This window comes from Eumetopias jubatus, unplaced genomic scaffold (genome assembly GCF_037043125.1).
Source record: "Eumetopias jubatus isolate StellerSeaLion01/CBP00866 unplaced genomic scaffold, mEumJub1_p1.0 scaffold_10, whole genome shotgun sequence".
NCBI lineage: Eukaryota > Metazoa > Chordata > Mammalia > Carnivora > Otariidae > Eumetopias > Eumetopias jubatus.
In genome coordinates, this window is record NW_028274816.1 from 28,173,205 (window position 1) to 28,200,509 (window position 27,305).

Genomic DNA, 27,305 nt, shown 5'->3' on the forward strand with positions numbered 1-27,305 from the left:
CTTTAGTATTTTCCTTTGCACTCGGAGCAGAATCCCAGCTCGTCACGATGGCGTCCAAGCGCTGTGTGTCCTTGCTTTCTGCCTCCCTCTCCGGCCTTGTCTTGGGTCCTCTCCGCCTCACTCCTCATGCTGTGGGCACACTGGCCTCCCTTCTGTGCTTGGACTCCGCAGGGTCGGCCTCCCCTCGGGGCCTTTGCACGTGCCTGCGCCTCTGTCCGGAAGACGCATCCAGCTGATTCCTGGTCACCGTCAGGTCTCTTCTCCGATGTCCCCTTCTTCCCAACCATCCTAGTTTACATATGCCTTCGGGTATTCCAGCACACTGGCCTTGTTCCTTGTTTTATCTGTGTCTGGGCCGCCCCTGCCATAGGCACCCTCACACACACTCAGACATCCGCTCCCTCTCTGTGTCTCTAATGAAAGGTGCATAAAGGCAAGCCCCCCCCCCTCGTTGTCCCCTGCTGTCTCTCCAGCTGGCAGAGCGTCTGGAACTGCGCAGGGCCTCACACATTGGCCGAGAGCATGATTAGCGTTCTTTGGGGCCTCCTCTCCCTTCCTCAGTAATCCTGTGCCCTGAGTACAGTGGAATGAAATCTGGTTGCTTTCTCCGTCTAGTGTGCATGTCGGGGGTCTCCGCCGTAGCCGAGTGAGAGCGCACCGCCGAGCTACTGGCAGACGTGATGTCTTACCGGTTGCTGTCGGTGGTCCGAAGACAAAGGACTGGCCGAGGATGGCAGAACTGGTCGTCGGGGAGGAGCGGCGCGTCGGCTGCCGAGGCGCATTCTGTCGCCCTGCCTGCCCAGGCGCAGGTGGTCATCTGTGGTGGTGGGATCATGGGCACATCCGTGGCCTATCACCTCTCCAAGATGGGGTGGAAGGATATTGTCCTTCTGGAGCAGGGCAGGTAAGGACCAGCCTGCGTGGGCTCCCCTCAGCCCCTCCCCTCCCGGTGATGTTGTCCCGCCGGTAGCTAAGCTGACTGGCGCCAAGTCACAGGACAAGAACCACAGACAGGCCACATCCCCTGGACGCGGTTTTGCGATGCGAACCGCCCGTGTTTTCCGGCTTGGGCAGAGGTGGCTGATTTCCAGCACACCCAGGTCTCTAGAGAGGGTGCGTTTCATTCCAGGGTCACGGCACACCGCGCCGTCTTGTCCTCTTCGTTGTAGTCACACAGCGACATCAAGCCCGCGGCTCAGGAGCTTCCTCTGTGAGCCGAGATGAAACTGGCTGCCTCCTGCCTGATCTCTGTTCCTTTTCCCCGTTGAACTCACTCACTTGAGAGCGGTGGTAGATTCACAGAACGAACGTGAAGGTAGTGCAGCGGTCTGTAGGCCTGGGTCCCGTGTGCACCTCGGAGGAACATCTTCGGGTGGGATCAACTAGAAATGCAGTGAATCCGTGTGGATACCTTAGTATTAACTGAAGTTCATGCTCTGTTCAGGTTGTTTCACTTTTCCCCTAATGTCCCTTTTCTGTTCTATTGCCTACCAGAAATCGGATGACCTTTAACACGTCCTTTGTATTTATTTCTGAATAGGCAATACATGTACACGAGTCAGATTGAAAATTGTAAAAGAGTGTGTACAGGGAAAAGTCTGCCTCCCACCCCTGACTTCTAGCTGGAACGTTCCCTCGCTGGAGGCAAGTTAAGTTCCTTGTGTATCGTTCCAGATACTCCCCGAGTCATTATATGAGCAAATCTGTATCGGTCAGTTTGTATATGTGTACCCGGGTATTCGTTTATTATTTTTTTCTCTTTTCTATACAAGTTAGTAGCAAACCTTAAACAGTGTCCCTCCCCTTGCTTTTTTCATTAGGGTTGTTCCGTATTGTTGCATAAAAGCTTTCTCTCGTTCCTTTTTTAATGGCCGTGTAGAGTATCCCATTGTAGAGGGGACCTCCAGCCTGTTCAGTCCCGCTCATGTCGGTGGATACGTAGGCTGCTTCCATCTTTTGATATGACAGACGATGCCGTAGTGAGGATCTTTGAACTAGTTGCATTCACAGCTGTGGGAGTGTACCTGATAGCATTTTGGATGCATCCTGCAGGCTGGCTGCTGGCTCTACGAGGTTCTGTGCTGGTATCCTGAGCACCGCCAGGCACTTGACCATCGAGCAGAAGATGGCAGACTATTCCAACAAACTCTACCACCAGTTAGAGCAAGAGACGGGGATCCAGACAGGTAAGCAGGTAATCCGCCATGTACTGGTCCGCCTGTGCCCCAGACTCTGGTGCTCCGTGCCGTGTGTGGCCCGACGCCACGTCGGCCTGCCGATCTGGTAGTCAGGGCTCGGGTCTTAGGCCGGGCTCTGCCAGTCGCCAGGGTCTGTCCTGGGGCAAGTCTGTTAGCGTGTTGGGCTGTCTCCAGTTTCCCTACCCGCCGAGAGGATTCCGTCCTTACCCCAGATCCTTTCCAGAGCCTGTCATTCTCAGGATAGGAAAGGCTTCCCGGGCCATCTCCTATTATTTCACTCACTGAAGTCTAGCAAGTGGCCACGCTTGGCTCCTGAACGAAGAAGCCAAGGACATGCTTCCGTTTCGGTGCTTGATGGTGAAATTGTGGTCCGACCCGCCGCATTTCACCTCACCAGTTGCTCTGAAGGCCTCTTCTGACTGAGAAGCTGAAACAGAGGTTACCCCTTATGCGTGTCAGCAAGGGAAAAGAACCCAGGGAATCGTGAGCTCAGTACGACCGGAGCAGGTGGAAGGGGAAGGCTGAGCCACGGGAAGGTCCCGCACGATCACGAGTTAGAAGCGTGTCTGTCAGCGTGTCGTCAGGTGATGGATCGGCCAGGAGCCCAGGGGCGAGCCTCGCGTCGTGGCTGATGAAACCGTTTGGCGGCCACGGGAAATGTCCTGGGGAGTAGCGGGGCCTAGTGATGAAATTCAGGACGCCTCCGTCCGTCAGGGTTGCTCTTTGGAAGACCCGCATAATTCAGATCACAGGTAATTCCAGGCTAATCCTGACAAGGATGGTGGCCTGATCTGTTCGCCCACTGAGGCGGCCCTGCCTGGGGTCACAGCGTAAAACATAGTGGATGGTCGCCTTTGCTGGCCGGCTCAGACTTCATGTGACCCGTGACAGTTTTCGTTGGCAAGGTGAGAGTTGAAGTATTGGAAATTCTGATGACAGCCTGAGGTTTTGTAGCATTTCCCTTTCATAGGATTCCTGCTCTGGCGAAGTGTCTCCTTGTGTGTAAGTCCTCGATTAAGACTGAGCGTCTGGGAACTGGGATTGGGTAGCTGTGTTCGTGGAGAGAGGAGATGCCAGGAGAGGAGCTAGAGGAGGGGAAGGAAGGGGCTGTAGCCCTCGAGCACATGAGCAGTGCTCCCAGGCTGGCTCTGCCCCGGCTCGGTGCCGAGAGCGGGCGCCTCACTTGCCTCGCCCTGGTCCCTGCCCAGTGGATGAGCCTGACTTCCCCACGGTCACCTCACACTTGGCCAGGCTTCCTTTAGAGAGGCGAGGACTCTGAGTGAAGATGGTAGAAGGCGTTCCTGCTGCCTCACCACCTCTGGCTTTTGTCAGGCCTGCTACGTGCAGGACAGGCGGGAGCGAGTCCCTTTTGGTTGGATTTAATTTGATGGCAACGGGTACTTGGTTGGTAAGCAGAGTTTGAGTCAGAAGAGGGCCCACCTAAAGGGCCCCGGGCTGGAACTGCTGACTTCCTCACGGTCCCCTGGTTCGGTCCCTAGTGCTTTGCGGAGCCCCGCATTGCTTACCTGCTGGGATGCTAGAGGAACCCGAGTCGTAGGCCTCTTTTCTGTAAGGTAAGTCTGTCTCACTGGAGTTCTGGGTCACCATCTGGAACCCCTTTTTGGGCCTGGTATCTCCTTGATGCTTGCAGGGCAGCGAGGAAGTCAGGCAAGGGAGGGTCAGGGGAATCACCCTCAGTCTGTCACTCCCATTGCAGTTCAGCCGTGGTGCAGTGAAAATGGGATGTGGGGTCCCCCGATGGAGGATTCTGTTATTCGGCAGGACGCGCAGGGGCCGGTCAGTGGACTGCTTTTGAGACATTAAATGAAGACACGTGACATGTGTACAATCTGGATTTCCCGATATTACAACGCTAATCCTCAGAAGACAGTGCATTTATGTGAGGTGTATGTTTGCTCCTTTAATATTCTCACACATCAGTACTTCATCCAGAAGTCCACACAGATTTTGTTTCTCCAATGTTTCCATTACCTTTTGTTGGTGCTTTTTCTTAACAGTTTATCATATACTCTGTATCATCTTTCGTTTTGGTAATTGCTTTTCTGCTACATGTTTATTTATTTTAAAACAAAAATATTTTTAATCATTCGATATAAGTGTATTGTGGAGGGCTCCCTGAATTAGCTCATATAAATAAGTCTGCTTTGGGGCGCCTTGGTGGCTCAGTTCGTCAAGCGTCTGCCTTTGGCTCAGGTCATGATCCTGGTGTCCTGGGTTCGAGTCCCGCATCGGGCTCCCTGCTCAGCGGGGAGCCTACTTCTCTCACTCTCTCCCTCTGCCCTTCCCACTCATGCTTGCCCTCTCTCTCTCAAATAAATGAGTAAAATCTTTAGTTCATGTATTTTTTTTTTAAGATTTTATTTATTTGACAGAGACATAGTGAGAGAGGGAACACAAGCAGGGGGAGTGGGAGAGGGAGAAGCAGGCTTCCCACTGAGCAGGGAGCCCGATGTGGGGCTCAATCCCAGGACCCCGGGATCATGACCTGAGCCGTAGGCAGACGCTTAACGACTGAGCCACCCAAGCGCCCCATAAATGAGTAAAATCTTTAAAAAATTCTGCTTTTTATAACTGGAGAGGAAGTTGCCATAGTATGTGCAGTTTTTTTTTATCCGTTTCCCATTACCTGATGTTTATAGTTCCTTTTTTGTTGTTATAATGATGCAATACAGATCCTTGTCAGTATATATTTGTTTTCTATTGCTAGTTCTAAAGGATAGATTTCTAGAAGGTTGATAATTTGAGCAAAAAGTGTTCGTATTTTCAACTCTGATATGTATTGCCAGATCATCCTCCAAAAGAGCTGCCCCCTCTTAACCACCAGCATATGAGAGTGCTTATTTCTTTAGAGTCTTCTCAACATTGTATATTGTTTTATTTTTCATTGTACTTTTTTGTTAAGTAATCTCTATGCCCAACACGAGGCTCAAACTCATGGCCCCGAGATCAAGAGTTGCATGCTCTACCGACTGAGCCAGCCAGGGCCCCAGCATTGGGTATTATTTTCATTATTACTAATCTGAGAGAGAGAAAAAGTTATCAGATTCCAATTTGCATCTTTTTCAGTTAAACGTTATTTCATAGGTCTATTGGCCATTCATATTTCTTCTCTGACTTGTTTTTTAATATCAGATGTCTACCTTCTTTTCTTACTGAACTTGAGTTCTATTTTATTGCTTTGAACCTGTGATAAAGGAAATTTTATGTCAGAAAGCTCTAGAAAAAACAAACTTTACAAGGCCTCTCTGGGAAAACAGTAGAGTGTTACTCTTGTGAACTGGTGATAGGCTTTTGTTATGGCTGGTGGTTCTGTTTGGAAGAGCATGATTTGACCTCATGTGTGTGCCATGATGTGTTATGTTGCCTCGTGCATAGTGGCCCTGTCCTCCCAGGGGGACTGTTTGGTAGTGAGTGGGAAGTGACTGCTCAAGCCTTTGTCTGCAGGTGAGACTCAGAGTGTGATAAGCCCTGTACATCACTGGCCACGATCACTGCACTGGCCTGGTCTGTCTACAGTTTTTATTTTTTTTAAAGATTTTCTTTATTTATTTGACAAAGACACAGCGAGAGAGGGAACACAGGCAGGGGGAGTGGAAGAGGGAGAAGCAGGCTCCCCGCCGAGCAGGGAGCCTGACGCAGGGCTGGATCCCAGGGCCCTGGGATCATGACCCGAGCTGAAGGCAGACGCTTAATGACTGAGCCACCCAGGCGCCCCTGTCTACAGTTTTTAAAAAACCAGTCTCTGAAATTTCAGTTCTCCAAACGGAGACATTGTTGTCAGGGAAGGGCATATTTACCTGATGATTTCAAAAGAGATGAGAAAAACATTTAAGTGACCCTCCTTGTGCTGCCTTTTAAAAAAGATAACCCTGATTGATTCGGCTTTTTCATCGTCAGAACTGAGAGTCACTGCTTGTTAGGAAGATTGTCATTAACCCAAGCATGATCAAGGTTGTGTCAGGTATGTTGATTGCAAAGAGCAGGAGTCGACTCCAGCCAACTGGGGCAAAAAGGAGTTTGTTGGAAGGCTTTTGGAGCCAGTCGAGTTGGCAGGAGGCTGCCAGCTGGAGGAGACAGCATGGAGGCCGGACCAGGGGGAACCCACAGCAGGCAGCCCCTCAGGGGAAACAGGCCCCATCTGGCCAGGACACCGCTGCTTCTGAGATGATCGGCCTCCAGCCATTCACCTGCTTGCTCCAGACCTGCTATCCCGGGAGGGTCTGATTGGCTGAGCTTCGGCCACATGCCCACTGGCTCTGCCCGGGGCGGGGTCCGCCCCGCGCCAATGTTGTGAGTGGCCTGCATCGGGGGTCAGAGTCCCACCAAAACCATGGGGGGAAAGATGGGTTTTGGGGTACATTCCCTTCCAAAAGGCTTTGTAGCAGCAGAATCTCTGGTGTTTAAGAGTGATTATTTAAGATGTACATGAAAATCCCACTCTATCCTCCCCAAATCCTAGCTGAGGATGTCTGGATGGTGAGAGTGCCAGGACTCCTCACCGCTCTTCAAACTTGTAGTCTAGTGGGCTCGCCCGCCTGGCCCCTGCAGGGGGCCTGGGCTGCTCAGTCTGGGCTGGTTTTCCTTACAGGTTACATAAGGACAGGCTCAGTCTTTCTGGCCCAAACTCAGGACCGGCTGATCTCCCTGAAGCGCATCAAGACTGAAGTACGTATGAGGCTAGAAGCCTGTCCCGATGCTCCTGTCAGACTGACCTCTGCCAGAGGGCCATGCATGTCATTGTCCCCTTGTGTTCTGCGGCAGTGTCATAGGCATCCCTTCTGAGATCATCTCCCCCAAGAAAGTCGCCGAACTTCACCCTCTCCTCAACGTGCACGACCTGGTGGGGGCCATGCATGTTCCCGAGGATGCCGTAGTGTCCTCTGCTGATATGGCTCTTGCCCTGGCAAGTGCTGCCTCCCAAAATGGTAAGCAGGTTTCTGGGTAAAGAAGGAAGAGGTTATGGAAGAACGTGTCTCACAGCCGGCAGTGACGCCAGCTCAGCTTCCGTTCTTGAACACTGGCTCTTAGAATTTTGTTTGAATATACTCTCTGTTAATAAGTGTGTTTCCTCAGGGCCACATTTTCCTTATTAAAGTTCTAAGGAACTGCTTTTAGTGCTGACCAGTGCACTTCAAGCTTATGGGAATCCCCCCCACCCCCAACATGAGAAGCTCCAAGGTCAGAAGACTGAATCCACAGCTGGTCATGTCCTGGGGTTGGAATGAATGAGGGGAAGACTAACCAGTGTCCAACGTGCTCTGTACTTTGGATGAACTGATTCCCGGTGTGGGTGGATTAGGGTTTAAGATGCCTTATTTAAACTTTTTCTCCCCTGCCCGTTTTAAGATTCCCGGAATTGAGTTGTGTACTAAAGTCGTCTGCTGTTTTCAGGCTTGGAATAGGCCCATTGACACAGTCTTAGGATGTGGTTCCTGGGAGTTTTTGTTTTTTTTTTTTAAATAAAACACTGACTTGGCTTTTTCAGCATTTCTTGGGGGTTAAGAATCTGCTGCAGAGGCCTTAATTCTGGGCCATCAGAGGATGAATGCACCAACTCTTTCTTTACCTTCGAACAGGTGTTCAGATCTATGACCGGACCGGACCAGCATTCTTCATGTAATGGTCAAGAAAGGTCAAGTTACTGGTGTGGAGACAGATAAAGGACAGATCGAGTGCCAGTATTTGTCAACTGTGCTGGTCAGGTAGGTTAGCAAAAGTACTGGGTCACTGATTTTTCTCACTTCACTTTTACCTCTGGGATTTTAGGTATGGAGATGTAAGGTTAATACTGTGATGAATTAAGCAGATGTCAGGGACCTCCTATTCCTTCTTTGGACTAGAAACCTCAGAATTCCTGTATTCTAAATCAGAGCCTGTAGCTAGTCCTCACAGAGGAGCACCAGTGATGACCTTTTCCTTCCTTCACCCTGGGTTAAACGGTGCCAGGAAGTCTGCGAAATGGTAGGGCATTGACAGAAATCCTTGGCATTGGGTCTCCTCTGGTGTTTCATTTCATCCTGCAACCTAGCAAATAAAGCATGGGGCTATTTTTTTGTGTAAGGAGTGTGGATTCAGTTAGGAACACTAAGCTGTTCTACTGACCTAGGGGTACTTTTTGCCTTGCAGATGTCACATGTGCCGGGATCTGGGGTTTGTAGTTGAGGCCAGGAGTTTTGTTAACAGGGCATCACTTGTCCCCCCAATGAGCTCCTTTTACTAGTTGCTGAATCTCTTGTTTTTTTTTTTTTTTTTAAAGATTATTTATTTATTTATTTGAGAGACAGAGAGAATGAGAGAGAGAACGTGAGATTGAATCTCTTGTTCTTTGGTCTAAGAATAATTGTTATGGTTTAAAAAGGACCGTGTTGCTCCCCATCCACATAACTAAAGCAGTCTGAACCTTGGCTTCCCACGGCTCACGTTGGGGCAAGAGCACACACAGACCGCTTGCAGTTAAACTCTTGCAAGCGGCTGAATATGCTCATTTGTCTTTCTGTTCCTCTTCCCACGCACGGATCAATCTGTCCGTTTGTAGTGGGCATACGAGCTGGGTCTGTCCAACGAGGAGCCAGTTAGTATCCCGTTACATGCCTGCGAACACTTCTACCTTCTGACTCGCCCCTTGGAGACCCCTCTGCGGAGCAACACACCAAGTGAGGACTTACACTTTGTTTTTAATCGTGTTTCCTTGCCACTGTCCTGTCTTCTGAAAAGGAAGATTTTCTGCTCAGGATAGACTGTGCTCCAAAGAGCCTCGTCTCTTCTGGAGCGTGTTACGGGGAGGCCGACCCAGTTCTACCTTTTCTCTAAGAACTCTTTATGAAAGGATGGACAAAACGGGCATTCCACTGAAGCAATTTTTTGGTTTGTTTTGTAAGTTAATTGCAGTCCCACACAGAGGTCCAAATTGAGAATATTTGGAATGTAACCTGGAGTTTTGACTTGAATGGCATACGTTGCAGACAGGTAAGCTACAGTGAGGTTGCTCCACGACCCTGAGTGCCACAGGAAAGGGCTTGACATCACCTGCAAGGTCTCAACCCCTAGAATGGGCTCGCAGTCCCCCTTTCTGCTAGGCTTTCATGTGGCACTGCGGCAGTTCCGTAGTTCGGTTGCGAGCACCAGCGGTCAGAGCTTCTGGGTAACTGATCAGAGAAACAGGGTCCCCTGTAAATCTGAGGGGGCAGATTCCCCACCCCCACGACCTCGAAAGGTCTGCGTTCACTGGATGCTCTTTCGCTAATGAAGCCAATAATGGCTGTCCTTGTTCTGCTTTTTCTGTCCATTTAGAAAGCTCGCCTACCTCTAAACCTTGCTTTTCTCTTCTGTCCCCCACTTCCTTGTTGTTTCTCTTCCTTAGCTATTGTGGATGCCGATGGAAGAATTTATATCCGGAACTGGCAGGGTGGCATCTTGTCTGGGGGCTTTGAGAAGAACCCGAAGCCAATCTTCACAGAGGGCAAGAACCAGCTGGAGATTCAGAATCTGCAGGAAGACTGGGATCACTTTGGTGTGCAAACTAGAGGATGACTATAACGCCCTGTGTTTGTCTAAGATGGTAGCTTTTTGAAGCATTTTCAAGAAGAGTTCCTTCTTTGATCTTTTTAACAGCCCCATGAGGCGCTTACAGAGGGCAGCCTGCAGAGTTTGCCTAAGGCTGCAGTTACTGGGCAGCAGATTCTGGGGACGAAGATCTCGGTTAAGGGACTTCTGGCTTATTATCTAAAACCACTGCTGAAATTCTAGGCTAGGAGGAAGCCGTTTTGTAGGACAGCATGTAAGATTGAAGAAATTTTTAGAAAGTAGAATCGTTTTGTTAATACGGTCGTTTAGTTGGTTTTTGTTTTTATTGAAAAACTGACCTATGCTACTGTATTAGTTTCAGATGTACATCATAGTGATTCGGTATTTATATGCTACTTGATTGTGTAATTTATTTTTATTTCCTGGATGGTTAATGCAGTCCCAGGGTCCAGATTCCAAAGATACGAAGGGGTCTATAATGAAGAGTTCACCCTCCCACCCTTAATGGGCGTATTTTAAAAATAAACTTTTTATTGTGGGAGATTTCAGACACTTAAAAGTAGAATAGTATACAGAACCCTCTCTGTACCCACCAGCCAGCTTCAGTCTGGTTTCATCTGTTGCCAGTATCCCCCTGGAATAATTTCCAGATGACGGGCTGACTTTCAAACAGGCTGGGGACCTGTCTTTTGCAGCTGTTCCAACTTGGGAAATCCTTGCTTTGATTGCATGTCTCCTCGGGTGCCGCGGAAGAGCTTTTCCCCAAGTACCGATCCTGTGGAAATCTTATCTCCTCCCGTGTGTTGTGTGCCCTTCCACAGCTCCTGGCCTTTCTAAAGAGTGTTTTTTTTCTATGTCTTTATGCCAAGCACTTCGTAGGTTTGTCCCTTAATTCTGCCACGGTTTCTGCTTTCTGATCAGGGCCCATTTGGCTCATCTGAGAAAGCCTCTTCCAGGAGATTTTCTGAGAGGAGAGGGAGTCGGGAAACATAAGGAGCAGAAGAGTTTGAATTCCCTAAAGCTGAGGCCTGTGTTTGGCTTTGTGTTTATGGCTCAGAGCCCCTGCTGAGTTCCCTCCTGCGTCGCATGCCAGACCTGGAGACTCTGGAGATCCTGAAGTTGGTGAACTGCCCCGAAACCTTCATCCCAGACATGAGGTGCATCATGGGCGAGTCTCCTTCAGCTCAGGGCTGCTTTGTGCTGGCGGGAATGAACTCTGCTGGCATTTTTTATTCATGAGGCCATTTTTCTTGAGTGACTTGTAGAATGGCTCTGAAACAGTTATGGAAGAGGAGTTACCAAAAGTGTTTGGAGCTGAGATGTGGTCAGATAGTTGTATAACCTCCGAGAGTTTTCCAGAAGAAAACCACTGGCTGGATAAATTAGAGTACATTTGTATATTTTAGTCTTTCTTCATAGATGTGGCTTGTTTTATAGCACTTACTAGGGAATCTTATTAGAGCTAAAATCATCAGCGGTTTTGAGAGTAATAGATGGATCCATGTTTGTTCAGAAAAGTTAAGGAAATGGCCCAGAATTTCTCAGCCAGTCTGTGACAAGATGGGATGTTTCTGTTGGTTCTCGATTCCTCGTACAGTTAGGAGAGTGTCCCATCCGAGGTCTAGCAACTTCCCCCACATCTAAACAGGTACCTCGCTGAATGGATGGTGCACGGTTACCCATCGGAAAACATCTGGGAGCTGGACCTGAAGCGTTTTGGAGCCCTCCAGAGCAGCCGCACCTTTCTGCGCCACCGGGTCATGGAAGTCATGCGTGAGTGGAGCTCATTCCCAATTGCCCCGAGTCGAGCTTCTGATGTTTGGTTGAGGCATTAGGCCCCATGTGGTATTTATGGAACCTTCTCTTTAGTATATTGTCTTTTACTTACCTACCATTAGAAGGGCGCCTCTAGATTGGGGTAGAGGAAGCCTGTAGCAGCGTTTGCTTGGTAGAGCCCATCCAGGGCAGAATCAGGGCATTACAGACAGATTCCCCTTGGTGCCCTGTCATTCATCCGTTCCTCATTTTGAGAGGTTGGCAGCGAAGGACCAGGAACCCTGTAACTTCCTTGCTTCTGCCACATCCCAGTGGGAGAGGAACTGCTGTCAGACTTGGCCAGCAATAAGGAGCTAGCCAGCCCTTCACTGTGTCAGTGGCCCATATTAAAGCCCCAACACGTGCAGGGCCCTGCCTCTGATAAGATAGGGAGAGGGAAAGCGTGCGCGTGCTGTCCGCCTCCCAGCTCCCAGGGTGCCGTGGGCAGTCAGGTCTCAGGTGCAGGCAGGGAGAGTCTGTCCCAAAGGCTCCGCCTGTAGCTCTCGTGAAGGAAGACAAAGCGTGTCCTGCACATACTTCCTGAGTGCTGTTGAAGGGCTCTTCTGAAATTTGACTCAGTCTTGTCCACATGGTGACTTTGTGAACCTTTGTCTTTGTCCACAGGGCTGATTTTAATTTGTCCTAAATTTTTTTCCCAAATGGTATCAAAATTTCCTAGCTATTTTCACCTTCGGATAGCTCATGAAGATCACAGTATTTATCATTCTGTAGGGCTGTTGATGCTGAATCGTGTGACTGGACATTTGCAAGAAAAGATTGGGGTAGTAGAGTGGTAGCATCCATTTTGATCGTCGGATGCCCTTTGAGGAAAGAACGTGGGGACATTAGTTTTTTCCCCTTAGCTCTCCTTGTCTTTCCAGCCCTCTTACTTCATGTCCTTTATTTTCCATTTAAGAGGTAATTTGCAAACTCGGCACCTTAACAACCAGTGCTACAGGCTCCGTGCCAAGCTCCATGTTAACACAGTGCCCAGGAACAAGAAAAAAAATTCTCGATTGTTTCCGTTTATGAGATTATCCAGGCCCACAGTGCTTCAGAAGAAATTGCTGGGACAGGGTGGAGGATTTGAAGTTATTATTTACTAATACCCAGCGTCTATGTAGTGTTTATGTTCCTTTTGCCTAGATCGCCTCCTCCTTAGACCAGCCCACCCGTCACCCAGCTCGGCAAGCGGGGCACACGCAGGTAACAGTAGTGCCCACTCCATAATCTCGTAAATGCAGACACATACGGCCCATTGGCTGCTCACTTAGAGTAACAGCTCAGTGCACGCAAGCTGTTGTCTGCCATCACATGCAAGAGGCTGAACAGGGAGCCTCGTTCCACACGGGCAGTGTGGAAAGTGCCATGCATGGCGCTGCAGAAGTTCAGAGGAAACAGATGGGACAAGCAGAGATGGCCACCCCTACGCCCGGGCACACTTTGCGTTACCTGTGGCCTCTGTGCCCTGCTGCTCCACCACCCCCCACCTCCCGGCCCCCCAAATCCTTCCCCAGTCCTCTTCTTCCTTCCTCCTCATTCAGGGCTGCCGGGCTTGATGGTACATTTGATTAGCTGCTTCATCGGGCGCTTTCAGTTTTCTTACCTCATCTGATCCTTGCAAGAGAGAGGCAAAGTCTTCTTTTTTTCCAATGAGAACACGGAGGTCCAGGGAGTGTAGATTACTTACCACATCTCAAAGCTGGAAAACCCAGGTCCTCTTGTCATTTCCCACTCACGTAATAGACCCTGAATTATTTTTTGATCCTTAACCCCGCCCCCCCATTCCAGAGGAAGGTCATGCAAGTGGCACTAACCCTGCTTTCGCTAAACTGTAGGTCTCTTCCTACCACAATGGTGCTTCCTCTCCCGGTGTAATGTTTTCCAGCCCACCTCTTCTTAAAACCCTGTTCTGAAGTGTTTTCCCAGCACCACCAAGCAGTTAACCCAATTTCAACACTGTCTACTTGGAGATAGCATCGGACCGCACAGGTTAAGGGCTCCGTCCCCCAAGAATGCCCCCCACTTCAGACCCCAATCACAAGTACAGGTTGTCACCTTTGCTTCTGCCTGACTGGCTCTTAATCAGACGTTCCCATGACCCCCTTCTCGGTTCGTGTAATTTGCTAGAGCACCTCACAGGACTCGGAAACACTTTACTTACTTGATTACCGATTTATTATATAAGGATATAACTCAGGAACAGCCAGATGGAAGAGATGCAGAGGGCAAGGTATGGGGACAGGGCATGGAGCCCCCGTGCCCTGTTGTGGGGCACCACCCTCCCTGAATCTTCATGTGTTCACCACCCTGGAAGCTCTCGGAGCCCCATCCTCTGGGGTTTTTATGGAGGCTTTATTACATAGGCATTACTGATGAAGTCAGTGGCCATTGGTGATTGAACTCCATCTCTAGCCCCCACCCCTCCCCAGAAGTTGAGGGGTAGGACCCTCTAATCAGCTGGTTGGTTCCCCTTGCAACTAGCCCTCATCCTTAGTTTACCAAGGAACTTTCCCAAAGTGACCTCATTAACATAAATTTTGGTGTGGTTGAAAGGGACTCGTTATGAGTAACAAGACATTCCTTTCACCCTATGGCTCTGGAGCTATTTCAGGAGCCAGTGACAAAAGACCAAATACTGCTGGTCTTATTATGTTAGGAAATTCCCAGGGTGTTAGGAACTCTGTGCCAGGAACAGGACGAAGACCAAATACATAGTTCTTATTGTAAATCACAACATCACAAGTGTAGTCGGCTCCTTCTTCCTGGATAGAAAGGACTTGAGATGGCCAGCTAAGAAATCTGACCAGTTTCAGCCCCACCCCCACAAGTGTTTGAGCCTGAGTCTTCTTCAGGGCCTCTTTCTCTTTACAATGAGGGCACTGGCCTAAACCTGGGAGTCTCACCTTGGTTTGTTTTTTCTAGGACATAAATGTCCGATGACATTTCCTTGTAGACCTTCTCATTGGGTGGCCTACGTCCCAGTACCTTAGCTATAACTTGACTCCCTGTCCTGCGTTCAAGAAGTCATGTTGGGATGCAGGCGTGATTGATGCTATTATAGTGATAACCACGAATCTGTTCTAGGTTATCAGGAAAGTGAGTAATGTGAAGTGTAAGGCCTTTTATCAGTAGTAACAGTTCACTTTAGCACCTCCCAGCGACAGTATTGGGGCCCGGTGTTGGAGGAGCTAGTCCAGAGCGTGTCCACCCTGGCATGCCCTCAGCTCTGAGCCCTCAGCCTGCAGACGAGGTGCTAACGTAACAAGTTTTTAAACTAGAAATGTCCTGTAGTCATTTAAGGTAACATAAAACCTTGGTCTTTTGAGTCAGAAAAAAACGGTGAAGGAATCTCTAAGGAAAATATTTGCAGGTTTATTTGCAGGGCCTGGGCATGAGGACAGAACCAAGGCTTCAGAGGGACCTAGGGTAGATGTGGAGATACCCTCGTTGTACAAGACTCAAGTTCATTACTCACCTGTCCACCACGTGTGTCACACTGTGTCTGTAGATTTCTAAACTGGGTTAGAAAAGAATCAGCCTGGCGCATCTGAGATCGGGTTTTGCCAGAAAACTGGCGATGGACCCTCCCCCTACCGTGTTTCTTTTGTCTTCTGGTTTTGTTATTAATGGATTCATAACCACCCAGAGATCAGAAAGTACAGCCCTTGCTCCAAGCTTGGCCAGAATCTTTGGATTGATAGCACTCGCAAGACTTTTTAGCTGAGACACAGGATGCTCACGATTTTTGAGGAGAGGGGTCGGGAAAATGGGGACTATGCCACGGAGTCTGAACTGCACTTTGTCCATAGTTAACCAGACCCTGGATTTTCTGTCTGGTCCTATAGTTCATTGTCACTGAAAAGAGGAGGGTTTGGAGAAGACTTTAAACAAAGTGCTTGTGCCCTACATGGGAACACAGGAGCTGGCTTGCTTCCTGTCTCTGCACCCACAGCTGTCAAAGTCCAGGGCTTTCCATACAGAATGAGCAAGGCCCTGGGAAGAAAGGTGTGACCTCCTCCTCCGTCTGGGAGCAGTGAACAGTCAATACGAGCCCTCCGGCTTTTGTCTGTGTCATAGGAAGTGTTGCCGACAGATATTACCAGCATCCAGTGAAACTGTGCATGGAACACTTAGACTGAAAAGTTACCAGGAGAGTCAAATTTTCACAACAAGATTTAGATGTGCTGTATTGGACCTAAGAAATCCAGGCTGGGTGGGTAAGAATTACAGTCACAAAAGGGAGAAGCTGCAACGTGTGAAATTAGATGTGGACAAATAAGTAATAACCTTCCAGTGGTATTAGATCCTTTTGGTAGAATGGAACAGAGTCGATCATTTGAAAATAATTTCAATAAAAATAAAATGGGGGAAATTGGAAATCAGTTATCTTTAAAAAGTTGTTTATAAATAAGTCAAGGGACTGGGTTTGCTTAATGGAGTTCAGCTCAGAAGCTTCTCAATGGAAATCTCCAATAGGGGTACAGTTCTGATGAAACTGCTCAGATGTACAAGCAGTCCAGACTCCCCTGGTAGTGGGACAGCAGGGTCACACCACCCTGTGTTCCCCGGGCGTTGTGCAACAGCTGTTACTCTTAGTGGCATGCGGCCAAGGCGCGCGTGGCATCTGGGAGTGCTCCGGAGGGCCACCCTGCTGCTCCATACTCTCAGAGGACAGCTGCCTGAGCCACAGGGAGGCCCCAGGTGCCTTGGGCGAGGGATGGAGGTGCTGCCTGGTTCCGGGAGGTCGGGAGAGGGATGGAGGTGCTGACCTGACTGCTGTCAGGCTCGCTGCCACAGGTGGCGCAGCCAGGTGCTTTGAGGGCTGTGAGGAGGAAGAGTATTAAATGCTTTGTTACTCAAAGACTGATGATTTGTTTGCCTTGATTGCATTCCTGCCTATCCCTGCTGCCCACTCGACCCCCTTGGGAAAGGGTCTAAAGGAAAATAAAACTCAAACCAGCTGCCATGCCTTCTGATAAGTTTCGCCGAGGGGGCAGTGGGAGTTGGGAGGCTGTGATAAAATAACAGAATTAATGAAGAAAAGATCAGGGCTAGGGTGTATCTAGATTGGAATTCTCCACGTTGACTCTGACCCCACATGGCCATAGCAATCTAAGGGCCTCTGTGTTGGTTGTGGGTGTGCTTGGTTTGGAAGAAGCATTTCATACTGTTTTCCTCTCTTTCAGGTTTCAAGTGCCCCATTTGTTCCAAGTCTGTGGCTTCTGATGAGATGGAAATGCACTTTATAATGTGTCTGAGCAAACCTCGCCTCTCCTACAACGGTAAGGGTTTGGCTGGGGGAACCTCCGAATGAGGGTCTTCCCAAGTTCGTGTGGCTCTGGACAGCATTGGTGCCCCGCTTTCCGGCAGGAATGCCTGCACAGTGTCGAGGAATCAACTGTTCCAGGGATCTTGGTGCAGCAGCTGGGGAGGAAGCAGAGCAGAACAGGAAGGAAGGCCCGGCTGGGGGTCAGGCCCATGGCACTGGCCAGTTTCTCGGGTTGCTCAGTTAGGCCTTTGCCCGTTTACACACCTGCCAGTGGAGGGCCTGGGGGGAACACCACCTCCTCGGGGGAGGGGGCATCTGTGCCGCTGGTGTGCATAGCAGAATAAGTTCAGTAAGTGGACACCCTTCAGGGACTAAAAATGCTGACCTGCCACCTAGTCAGTCCACCAAGGCCACACTGCTTCCTACCTTGGAGGCTGCCTCAGAGCTGAGCAGGGAGTGCACCAGGGGTAGAATTACCAGGCCAGGCCATCCCGTGAAACACGGCACCTCTGTGGATGAAGGAAGTGTCGCCATCTGCCTGGTATGCTGTGGGTAAAGATCTGAATTCAAAGTCTGCCTCCATCACTTACTGACCGTACAATCTTAGACAAGCTGCTCAGCTTAGCAGAGCCTTGGTGTTCTGGTCCGTGAAATGGAACTGTCAGTAACCTGGCTCTTAGGATTTCTGTCAGAATAATGTAAGACATTTACACCTCAAACCCTTCAGTACAGAGCTGGGCACGCGGTCAGTGCTCAGGAAGTTAGAGCTGGCGTTGATCGAGACAGTCACCCTCAAAGATGTGAGCCCATCCGTGGGTCTCCTGTCGTCATTTTCCAGAGTGGACTGAGCTCTCTTCAGCGCTGGGCGCTGTGGGCTGCCCACAGCTCTCTGGTCTTCCACTGTTAACGTGCTTAATCTGGTCTTCCGACCATGTTCACTGGAGGAATGCATCTGCAAGAACAGGCACTGGGTCTGAGGGGGCGTGTCCCAACCCCATCACTAGGCTGCCTTCTGGGGTTGAAGTCATAGCAGTGCTCGGGCCGAATTCTGTGGTTTCTCAGTCTGTGGACGGGCTAGGAGGTGAGCCTGGGATCACTTGAGCCCCATCCTGACGAAAGTTTCCCCGGGTTGACTCTCCTTCCAGAGCTGTCCTTGGCCTCCTGCCTCCTCAGACCCAGAGGCACTCCTGCCTCCATATAGCATTAGCCTAGGGAGGCCTGATGATTCCATATTGTTCCTGCAAAGTGCATCTGACAAATCTGATCTACTCCTCCTAAAAACACACCCTGCTAGCTATTCCCTTATCTCTTACTTGCTCGGCCGATTCTGCATGCGTGTGGGCAGGGCTACACTCAGTCTGGTCCTGTTTGCTTGGGTTGGAGCACCGGCTACAGGGCAAGTTGTGGCCCCGCCCCCGCCCCTAGTGCTCCTTCCCCTTTATTTCCCACCTGGTGCCCCGGAAGCCCCTCTTCTACCCTGTGGACAGCCGCTCCCTGTCCCTGGACACCGCTGCTGCTGCTGCTTTTCTGAAACATCATAATGTGAGCTCTGGGCTTCCTGTCAGACTCGTCAGTGTACGTTCCTTAAAGGATGCGCTAGCTCCACTTTGTTCTTGCTGCTCCTCGTCTCTGCCTGGGACCATGGAGGGACACGAGTCTTCTCCCGTGGCCCACAGCCCTCCCCAACCGTGGCCTCAGAAACTGTGTTCACTTATTCTCCACATGTGCACAGCCCTCATGAAGACCGCTTTTTGTCCTGTGGGTGGCTGGGGAGAGCTCTGTGTAGACACTGCCTTGCTGTCATAAGAACACAAAGCAGCCTCAGAGTGGGCTCCACCCGAGAGGACTGTGGGCTCTTGACGTCATCAGGGAGAACTCTGCAAGGGCAGCTGCGGAGGACGGAGTGCTCTTGGGCCACCTGAGTGAGAGGTACCCGCACACCCCATTCATAGAACAGGGAAGGTGAGGGCCTTGCACGTGCCGGGTGCTGCTTGGAGCTCTCCTCTGTCCCCACAGCCACAGGGCAGGGCCTCCTCTGCCTGTCCCCTTCACTTCCACGGGAGAGCCGGCATGGCCGCCCACAGAAGTCAAAACTCAGAGTCCCCTTAGAGGAAGAGGAAGTTGGCCAACCAGTCTGAGACAGAACTGCAGCTTTTCCCATTCTGGCCCCATTTTCCCCTCTTCCTCTCATTGAAAGCCACCTCTTCAGGGTGGGTGGGTGTGTGTGTGTGTGTGTGTGTGTGTCTGTGTGTGTCTGTGTGTGTCTGTGTGTTTGTAAACTAGAGGCTTTAAACTCAAGGTCCTTTTGCAAAAGCCAGTCCTTCCCGGTGGGTGGGTGGGTGGGTGGGTGTGTGTGTGTGTGTGTGTGTGTGTGTGTGTGTGTGTGTCTGTGTCTGTGTCTGTGTCTGTGTCTGTGTCTGTGTCTGTCTGTGTGTTTGTAAACTAGAGGCTTTAAACTCAAGGTCCTTTTGCAAAAGCCAGTCCTTCCCGGCAGAGGCAAGGAGAGGCATGTTGCATCCGGTCCTATTGGTGGGATTTGACTTAAGGCCATGAAGATGCTTCAGAAATGATGGCTGGCCTCTCTCTCTGGACACTTACGCCTTCATGGCTGGGCTCCCGGGAGCCAGTCTCTGTGTTCGTTGAAGACTTCTGAACCTTCCAGATTAGAGAAGGCGTTTGCCACCTGGGGAGTGTATGTGGAGTGGAAGTCTCCAGAGCTGGTCTAGGGCCTGTTGTAATTCACGTAAAGGACAGGGCTTTCAGGGGCCATAGGCCACCCAAGTCAGGATGTCTGGGTGTTTATTTTGGTTTTGCCGATAACATACTTTACCCATGATTCCTCATCATCCCATCCTCTCCACCTTCACTTTATCTTTTCTGTGTAAAAGAAATGTGAGGAGACTTAAAGAATCTGTAAAGTGTGGCGCTCCCAGAATCTTCTGGAAAGTGGGCAAGATAGGTCTTTCTTAGTGGATAGAGAGCGAAATGCTGTTTTCTTATGAAGATTCACCAGAACTCATGGTCACTCCCCTGGAGATTTCTCATCTACACACACACATACACACATTTTCTGTAATTGCTGGCACTAATTGGGGAAATTTCTAGAAAATTTACAGTGGTTATATAAGATGAAATTTAGTTAACCGCCAAAGGAAAAAGAGTAGAAACCTCCTAAATGAGGCAAATAGAAAGTAGTATTTTTCTTATTATGAGGGTTGGCCTGAGCTGTGGGTTGGAAAGCCTTCAGTAGCGGCCTGCCAGATTTAAAAAAAACCAACTTAGGAAAGGCAAGACTAGTTTAACTGGTCCACCCAGTGCTCGAGAGAAATGCGAAGAGCAGGAACTGGAACTCCCAAGGCAAGCACCTGGCTCGCAAGGCTGGTGAATAGCCACCCCGTGCTGAGGGTGCAGGGAGAGTGCCTGACCCCAGAGCACTGAATGTTCCATCCTTCCTTCTCCTCCACAGCGGCTCTGAACTCAGGACCCCTAGGAGATGAGGGAGGAGTTGGTGGGTCCCACTTTTGTGGGTAAATGCAGTGAGCTTGAATGGGCCTTTAGTTTCTCTCCCTTTCCAACATGTTTGTAGTTCTTAGACTAGAGAGCTCGCCCTCAAGAATATGCACTCCAGTTTTGACCTTCACATTGCTCAGCCAGCAGAATGAGCCTGGAGATGGGCTGGAGGTCCTGATTTTGTTGTGAACAGAAGAGAGTCCTAATACCGTGGCGGGGGGGGTGGGGGTGCATGATAGATGGCCAGCTGTCCATGGAATGTTTAGGGGGCCTTGATTCCAAGACCAGCCGGGGGTCCATGGTCCCAGTAGATTCTGGGGTGTTTCGGGTTCCTTTGCCAGCAGTATTGAGGAGAGCTTGGTGGATATCAAAACGGCTTCAGGAGATGCTCAGCTCTCTTCTGGAGTGCTGACCCATGCCCTGCCTCTTAGGTCCTAACTACCTTCTGTCCTGCTCTCTGCCTAAAGTCATTGCCCCCAACTTCAGGGCTCTGAAAATGCTGCATGTCACACAAAGTTTCTTTAAAGGAAAGGAAATCTGACGCCCCCCCCTCCCAAAAGCAGGAATACCTCCGCTAGTTTACCCCGAGCCAGCAGACTTGTGTAAATGGTGCTTATTTGGCCTGCATTCCTGCTGAGACCCTGTGCTTGGGATGGAAGCTGCCTTTTCTTAGGCCTGGAGGAACCACGTCCTGGCCGAGGAGTGTGCCCAACCCAGTGGGGCCCTGCCAGGGGTTATTGTTAGATGCTCTAGCAGTGCCAGACTCAGAGGTGTCTGCCCTGGGACCCCTCCTCCAGGAGGGACGGCTGGAGGGAGCTCCGGCGGTTGCTGACCAGAGGGCTGCTGGGCGAGTGAGGAGTCAGCGGGCAGGAGACCCACAGAGGCTCGCCACAGCGGGGACACCAGAATCGGGGGGCTACAAGAGAAGGGACTGAGTGGGGTCGCCGTGGGGAGCCTCGGTAAAGATGAAGCCGTCCAGGGCTGAACTTTATTGGCTGACCCCTCTGGGCTTCCGTCGTTGCAGCCAACCCGCCAAAACAGTTGGAGCACGCCCCACAATCTGGGATGTTGGGTTGCGGATGCCACCGCTGGTAGGGGAAGTCTCTGCGCTCAGTTACCCCTTCTCCTGGAGATTTCCCAAGAAGGGAGCTGGTGAGACCTGGCATTGATGGCACTGCCCCTCCTGAACCGCCAGGAGACGGGGCCGGCAGCTCTGCATCTGCTGAGGAGGCTGCAGGACCAGGTTCTACTGCTCCGGGGCTGGCAATGTGGCCAGGAGGTGGAGCCGGGGTCTGTGTCATTTGCTTGGGGTTCTCCCTCCTGCTCCTACCTTCCTTCCCACCAGGGCCTTGACTGCCGTTCAGCACCAGGGGCGATGCATTATGTCTGGTGCTGCTCTCAGCTGCCGGCTCCGAGCTGCACCAACTTCAGCCTTCCCCCCGGGGTGCAGGTGCCGGCAGAAATGGATCTGTAGCTGTTTGGGCCTTCCTGCCCGCTCCATGACACCAGCAGCTCTGGGGGTCCCCTGGGGAATGTGGGAGCCGGGGCTCCGCACGGGGCAGCTCGGCCTCACAGAGGCACTAGGGGGGCAGAGTGCAGCTCCCTCCATCTAGGCTCCTGCACCCTTCTTGGGCCGCGCGTGCATAGTAGTTCCACGAGAAGAGAAAGATCTGAGACTGGGATGGGTGGTGGTTTCCAGCTTTCCTCTTCCAGGGAAGAGACCCTGTCGCCTGGTCCTTTAAGGAAAGGAGGTAAGGTGGCCAAGTGGAAGGACCTCGTCTTGGGAGCCATGGCCACTTACCAGCTAAATGAGTGATCCAGAGACCTCCCCTGAAAGGTCTTTCACATTCACTGAGATGTTTCTGTGACGTCCTCGTATACAGCTCGCCCCAAAGCAGTGAAGCCTCCTTTCTCTCCTCCTCCTAGGTATTTCTTTGACAAAAGCAGCTGTTAGAGCGCTCACCCCTATATCTCAGGGAGGGGGCAGAAGTATGCAGTCACCTCCCACCCCTGCCTCACCCCAGCGTCACCCCTCCCGCTGTAGCGCCAGAGAGTTTTGCCTCTGGTTTGGCTCCCTGGTCTAGTTGGAGGGATAGGCATTGGCATCATTTAGCACCACCCCCAGCCAGACCAAACACTTCTGAACTCCCCCTTGGGCAGTGACCTTGGCTTTGCACAGGGCATCAGGAAGCTTGGGCGGGGCCGGGCCGGGTGGTGGTGGTGGTGGTTAGGAGCCAGTAAGAAAAAGGCAGAAAGCACAGCTTCGTTTCTGTGTTCTCCTCAACCGGCATCGGTTAAGGCCCCCTCCCATGGGTACCTGGGGATACCAAAGGACATTTGTGTCCGTCTACCAGGTGGCCTCAATTTGTGCCAGGCCCAGGGTCGCCGACAGCGGGCAGCAGCCTCCTGCAGGACGAGTATGGAAATCCCATGGAAATCCCACAGGAACCTGTTGATAGCCTGGCATCAGTTTCGGCCATTTCCACCCGCCTGCTGAGCTCCCAGGGACATCTGGGGGCTGCTGACTGCAGAGCTCCAGGGATTGGGACAGGAAGTTTTATTCAGCCCACTCAGGCCTGGGGCCCGATCTGTGTAGCTCCCGCTTTCCGCTCTGGGAAGAATGCCGCTCCCTGGGCACCGCGCTGGGTGTGGACACCGCTGGCCTCCCCACACTGTCAGCTTCCCAGCCCCTCGCTCTTCCCTGTCCTCACCATTCCAGGCCCCGGGGAAGTGTGCTCTCCAGCCGGGTGGGGCAGCCCACAGTTTCTTGCCGCCCAGGCTGCAGCCCCAGGCTGGCTGGTGAGGCACATGCTTCGCAAAGTGTTGTGTGCTGGTAATTGATCGTTCAGAAGAAAATGTATCTGACCTTCTTGTGCTCAAGCCTGAGTCCTTGGTTAGAAAAAGGAACGAGAAGCTGTTTGGGACCCAGAGAATTCTAACCTGCCCCTCGGCCTCACTGCTGGGGTGCCAGTCAGTGGCGGTGGGGGGGTGGGGAATGCAGGGGACATTGACTTGGATCTGTAACCTTACTGCACCGCAAGGATAGGAACTCATCCATAAGTGTGGGGAGGGGCACATGAACGGGAGCCAGGGCCCAAACTCGCTTTACCAATGAGACGCCTGAGGCAGAGAGGGCAGAAGTCGGCGCCCAGGAGTGTCTACAGGACGGCTCTGCCTTCTCAAAGCCAGACCGGATTTCTACTCCCATCTTTATTGGGGATTTTTCCTCCAGTGTTTTATTATAAAAGTGTCAGACATACAGCAAAGTTTGAGGGTTTTACCGTGAGCACCCAAATCCCCACCATCCAGAGTCTACGTTTTCCTGCACCTGCTCAGTCACATAGCTCTGTCCACCAAATCCACCTGTCGATGCATTTCAGAGCCACATGAAAACACCAGTACACTTCCTTCTTCGGGTTTTTAATTCTAAAGGTAATGCGCAGGCAAATAAATTTAAAAATACATAAAAACATTTTGCTTCTAGTCCTCCTCTCCTCCACCACTGAAGTGTAGATCCTCCCAGATGTTTTCTGTGCTTACACGAACGTACAGATGCACACATGTATTTCAATACGGAGGGCATCCGGTGCTTTAGGAAATGGGATCGCACCCTTTTACTGATCCACCACATGCCACATTTGGAGTCTGAGGTGACATTTCAGTGGCAGACTGATGGTGTGCCATCTGCTTTTTCTGTGCTTGTCACCCTTTCGGTGGGCCTGTGGGTTAGCCTGATGTTGGCAGGAAATGACCGCAGGTGGTTGTGGTCAGGCAGCTGAGCGTGACTTCTGTACACAGGGACGTCAGTCCTGAACTGCTCCTATCTTAGGCTTTTTCCTCAGGGTTCCTGGTGGGGAACTTTGAGGCACTTTAGCCCTCTAGGCCATGAAGAATCCTCGTTTTCTGGGCCCCAGATGTTTCCCTTCCCACCAGAGTAATCAGAGAGCACCCAGAAACAGCAAGGGAGGGGGCACCATGTGAAGGGTTCCAGGCCCTGCACTACCACTCGCAAACCCCCAACTTAGGCAAGATGCTTGACTTCTCTGGCCTCAGTATCCTCGGCAAAATGGGACTAGCACGTATGCCCTGTTGCTCATGAAATTGTGAGGCTCAGTTGAACACACACAATCACACACAATCTCAGTGTGTATCACTGGCAGTTCTCGAGGAACAAGTGAAATCTATCAGTAGTGAGGAACTGATCCTGCTTCCAGCTCGTCTTTCTTCACATCCATAACCCCACCCTCTTGGTATTTCTCCTGTGGTTTTGGGAACTTCTGAGTAACCTTGGCTTCCTTCACCCCTTGCACTTGCCTTTCAGATGTTAGAGTTAACCTTGCGTTCTGTCTTCTGCCTTCTTGGATTTCAGTGAATCTCTATCCCACACGTACACCCATCACCCACATCTCTCTTCTAAACCCCAGGTCCAGACTCCAGTGGACTCCCGGAGGTTTCCATTAGCGTGTCCCAGTGGAGACGCCTGGTCATCCCCTGCCACTTGCCCAGCTGCCCTGGTCAGCGCATGCCATCCCTCCCTCCTTGCCCTCATGGCTAGTGCAGGCCCTGAGTCCTTCCCTCCAGCGCTGCTGCATCCTCCTCCAGAGCGGGCTCCCCGTCTCTGAGCTTTGCCAGCCCATTCTCCGGTACTCAGCAGAGACCAGCTGCAATCGGGATGCACTTTCAGAGCCTCGAAGTGAACCAGATGAAGCCCGGGCACCACAGCAGAACACGAGTTCATCCTGGGGGCGTCAGTCTCACCCCCCTGCCCCACTGTGGCCCCACGGCTCTCTGCACACACCATAGCAACCTTCCTGCTGTTCCCAGTGCACAGATACTGTTCCCTTTGCCTGAAGTCCTTCCCTGAACAGTCCCCACCCTGATAGGGCATCAGCCATACCCTCATACCTGGACTTGTATGCATCGTAAGGCTTCCTAGAAATTGGTGTGCTGTTCATTTCCGTTTTCTTGTCCGCCTCCCCTGTGAGACTATGACTTCAATCCTGAGATTGTGGCTTCTTTACGGAGTTGCCGGCACCAGAATGTCATAGAAATTTAATAAGGGGCTGCTCCCCCAGCCACGGTGCTCCCCCTATTTTTCTTAGGCTTTTCCAGCTGTGGCTGTGCAAGGGGCCTGTGGTGTGCAGTAGCTTCCTTCCTTTTTTTTTTGTGAGGGACCTTTTTTTCTTCTTTTTTTAAACTGAGTCATAGTAGCATTTAGGACCTTCCCAATGCTGTGCTACCACCATCTCCGTCTAGTTACTAATTTTCAAAAGAACCCCCCCCCCGTGATTGTACTTTTATCTAAAATAGAGTCCATCTCAAAGAGCCAGAGGGTAGAATGGTATGCACCAGGGGCGAAGGGGACGGGGAAATGGGGAGTTGCTATTCGAGGGGTGTAGAGTTTCAGTCACGCCAGAAGAATAAGTTCTGGAGACCTGGCACCCAGCTTTGTGCCTGCAGTTGGCAATACTGTCCTGCACACTTAAAAATCTGTCAAGAGGGTAGATCTCTTAAGTGTTCTTACCACCAGAAAAGGGGAAGAAGAAAACCCCTTACCCATAAAACAGTCCCCCCGCCCCCAATCCCTCCTGCCCCCAAGCCCCGGGCCTACTTCTTGTCCGGATTGGCCTGTGCTGCACATTTCATAGAAAGGAGTTATTGAATAGATGACTTTTTGCATCTGCTTCCTTCACTTCGCCTGTTCTCCAGGTCCCTCCACACTGCAGCCCCGAATCGGCGCTCCGCCCCTTTCCCATGGCTGACTGACACTCCGTTGCTGGGAGAGATCCCATTTGTTAATCCAGTTCTCGGCTGGGGGCACTGGGGTTGTTCCCACCTGTGGGCTGTTGCGCACATGCTCGCCCGAGCAGCCGCTGCAGTTCCGGCCGCGCGCCCCATCACCGTGCTTTGCCAAACCGGAACTCCGTGCACCTGGGCCGCATGTATGTTTTGGGGACGGTCTGCTCAGGGAGGCAGCTGGCCTCTGCTACAGGCCTATCCCCTCCTGAGCCCATGTTGCCCTCCATCCCCCGGCCGCTTCTTTGGTGATTCGTTCCACTCTGTCTTTAGATAATTGATGTGCCATGTGCATGTCTTGTCTTAGGTCAAGCTACCCCTTGGTCTCCTGTGTCGCCTACACAGCCTTGCCCACTTCAGGCGACCCAAGCAGTCCCAACTAAGTTCCTAGACCTGTGCCTGCTTTGTGCCACCTGTCAACTGTGACAGAGACGAACGGGGCTGCGCGCACGGTCTCTTCCTGTGCCCAGCGCCCCCGTCGGCCCTCTCTATCACCAACCACTCTGCCTTGGGTGGTTTTTTGTTTTGTTTTGTTTTGTTTTTGGGTTGTGGTTGTTTGTTTGTTTCCTCCATTTTTCTGGCTTGGTTTTGCACTTTTCTCCCCTTGGGACCCTGATATGTAACTTCATTGCCAAAAAAACAACCCATCAAGGATCTTCTCTTCTCCATTCCCTTTTCCTCTCCCTCCTTCGCTCCTGGTTCTGGTCAGTTCAGAGGATTTAACATCACAAGTGTCCTGCAAAAATGCCTGAACATTTTTCTTAGACCCTTGTGGATTTTTTTTTCCCGGAAAACTTAAACAGACAAAAGACTTATTAAAGGAATATGTACAGTTATCCCTGTTTTCAGGCACTCTGTTTGAGAACATTTTAGCCATTGATGTTCACACGTGGCATCAGCCCATGCAAGATAGGTTTCTGTATTTATATATTAAAATACAAAAAAAAAAACCTTATAAAATGTTTTAAAAAATGTTCAAAGCTTGGGGGAAAAGTTTTCTTCATTAGTCAAGGTGTTTTGATATGGTATTAAAATGTCTAATAAAAGATATACTGTGTGGCTTTATTTTAATGAGGTATTGTTAAACAATCAAGAAATGGGGGTTGAAGGCCTCTCCCCCACTCCCTCACCTACCTCCTTAGCCTTCCTCCAGGCTGCTACTTGGCACC

The 27,305-nt window shown here is 50.9% G+C and overlaps 1 protein-coding gene across 1 annotated transcript; it reads left to right on the forward strand.

Annotated features, from left to right (window-relative positions):
- The first annotated feature begins 680 nt into the window (after nt 1-680).
- Nucleotides 681-27,184, forward strand: LOC148163177 (pyruvate dehydrogenase phosphatase regulatory subunit, mitochondrial-like). The gene is made up of 10 exons (XM_088026915.1): nt 681-904; nt 2,053-2,186; nt 6,808-6,895; nt 6,981-7,122; nt 8,755-8,872; nt 9,580-9,729; nt 10,801-10,900; nt 11,392-11,516; nt 16,748-16,843; nt 22,695-27,184. The coding sequence occupies exons 1-10, from the start codon at nt 681-683 to the stop codon at nt 22,835-22,837; spliced, it is 1,320 nt and encodes a 439-aa protein (XP_087883041.1). The 3' UTR covers nt 22,838-27,184.
- Nucleotides 27,185-27,305: the final 121 nt, after the last annotated feature.

What these genes read in the sequence shown, in the direction of transcription:
- LOC148163177 (XM_088026915.1), top strand. Translation starts at nt 681, where the DNA reads ATGTCTTACCGGTTGCTGTCGGTGGTCCGAAGACAAAGGACTGGCCGA. An exon ending in AAGACTGAAGTACGTATGAG is followed by an intron (nt 6,896 to 6,980) that starts GCTAGAAGCCTG and finishes GTTCTGCGGCAG; the next exon opens with TGTCATAGGCATCCCTTCTG. An exon ending in CTGATATGGCTCTTGCCCTG is followed by an intron (nt 7,123 to 8,754) that starts GCAAGTGCTGCC and finishes GTCCGTTTGTAG; the next exon opens with TGGGCATACGAGCTGGGTCT.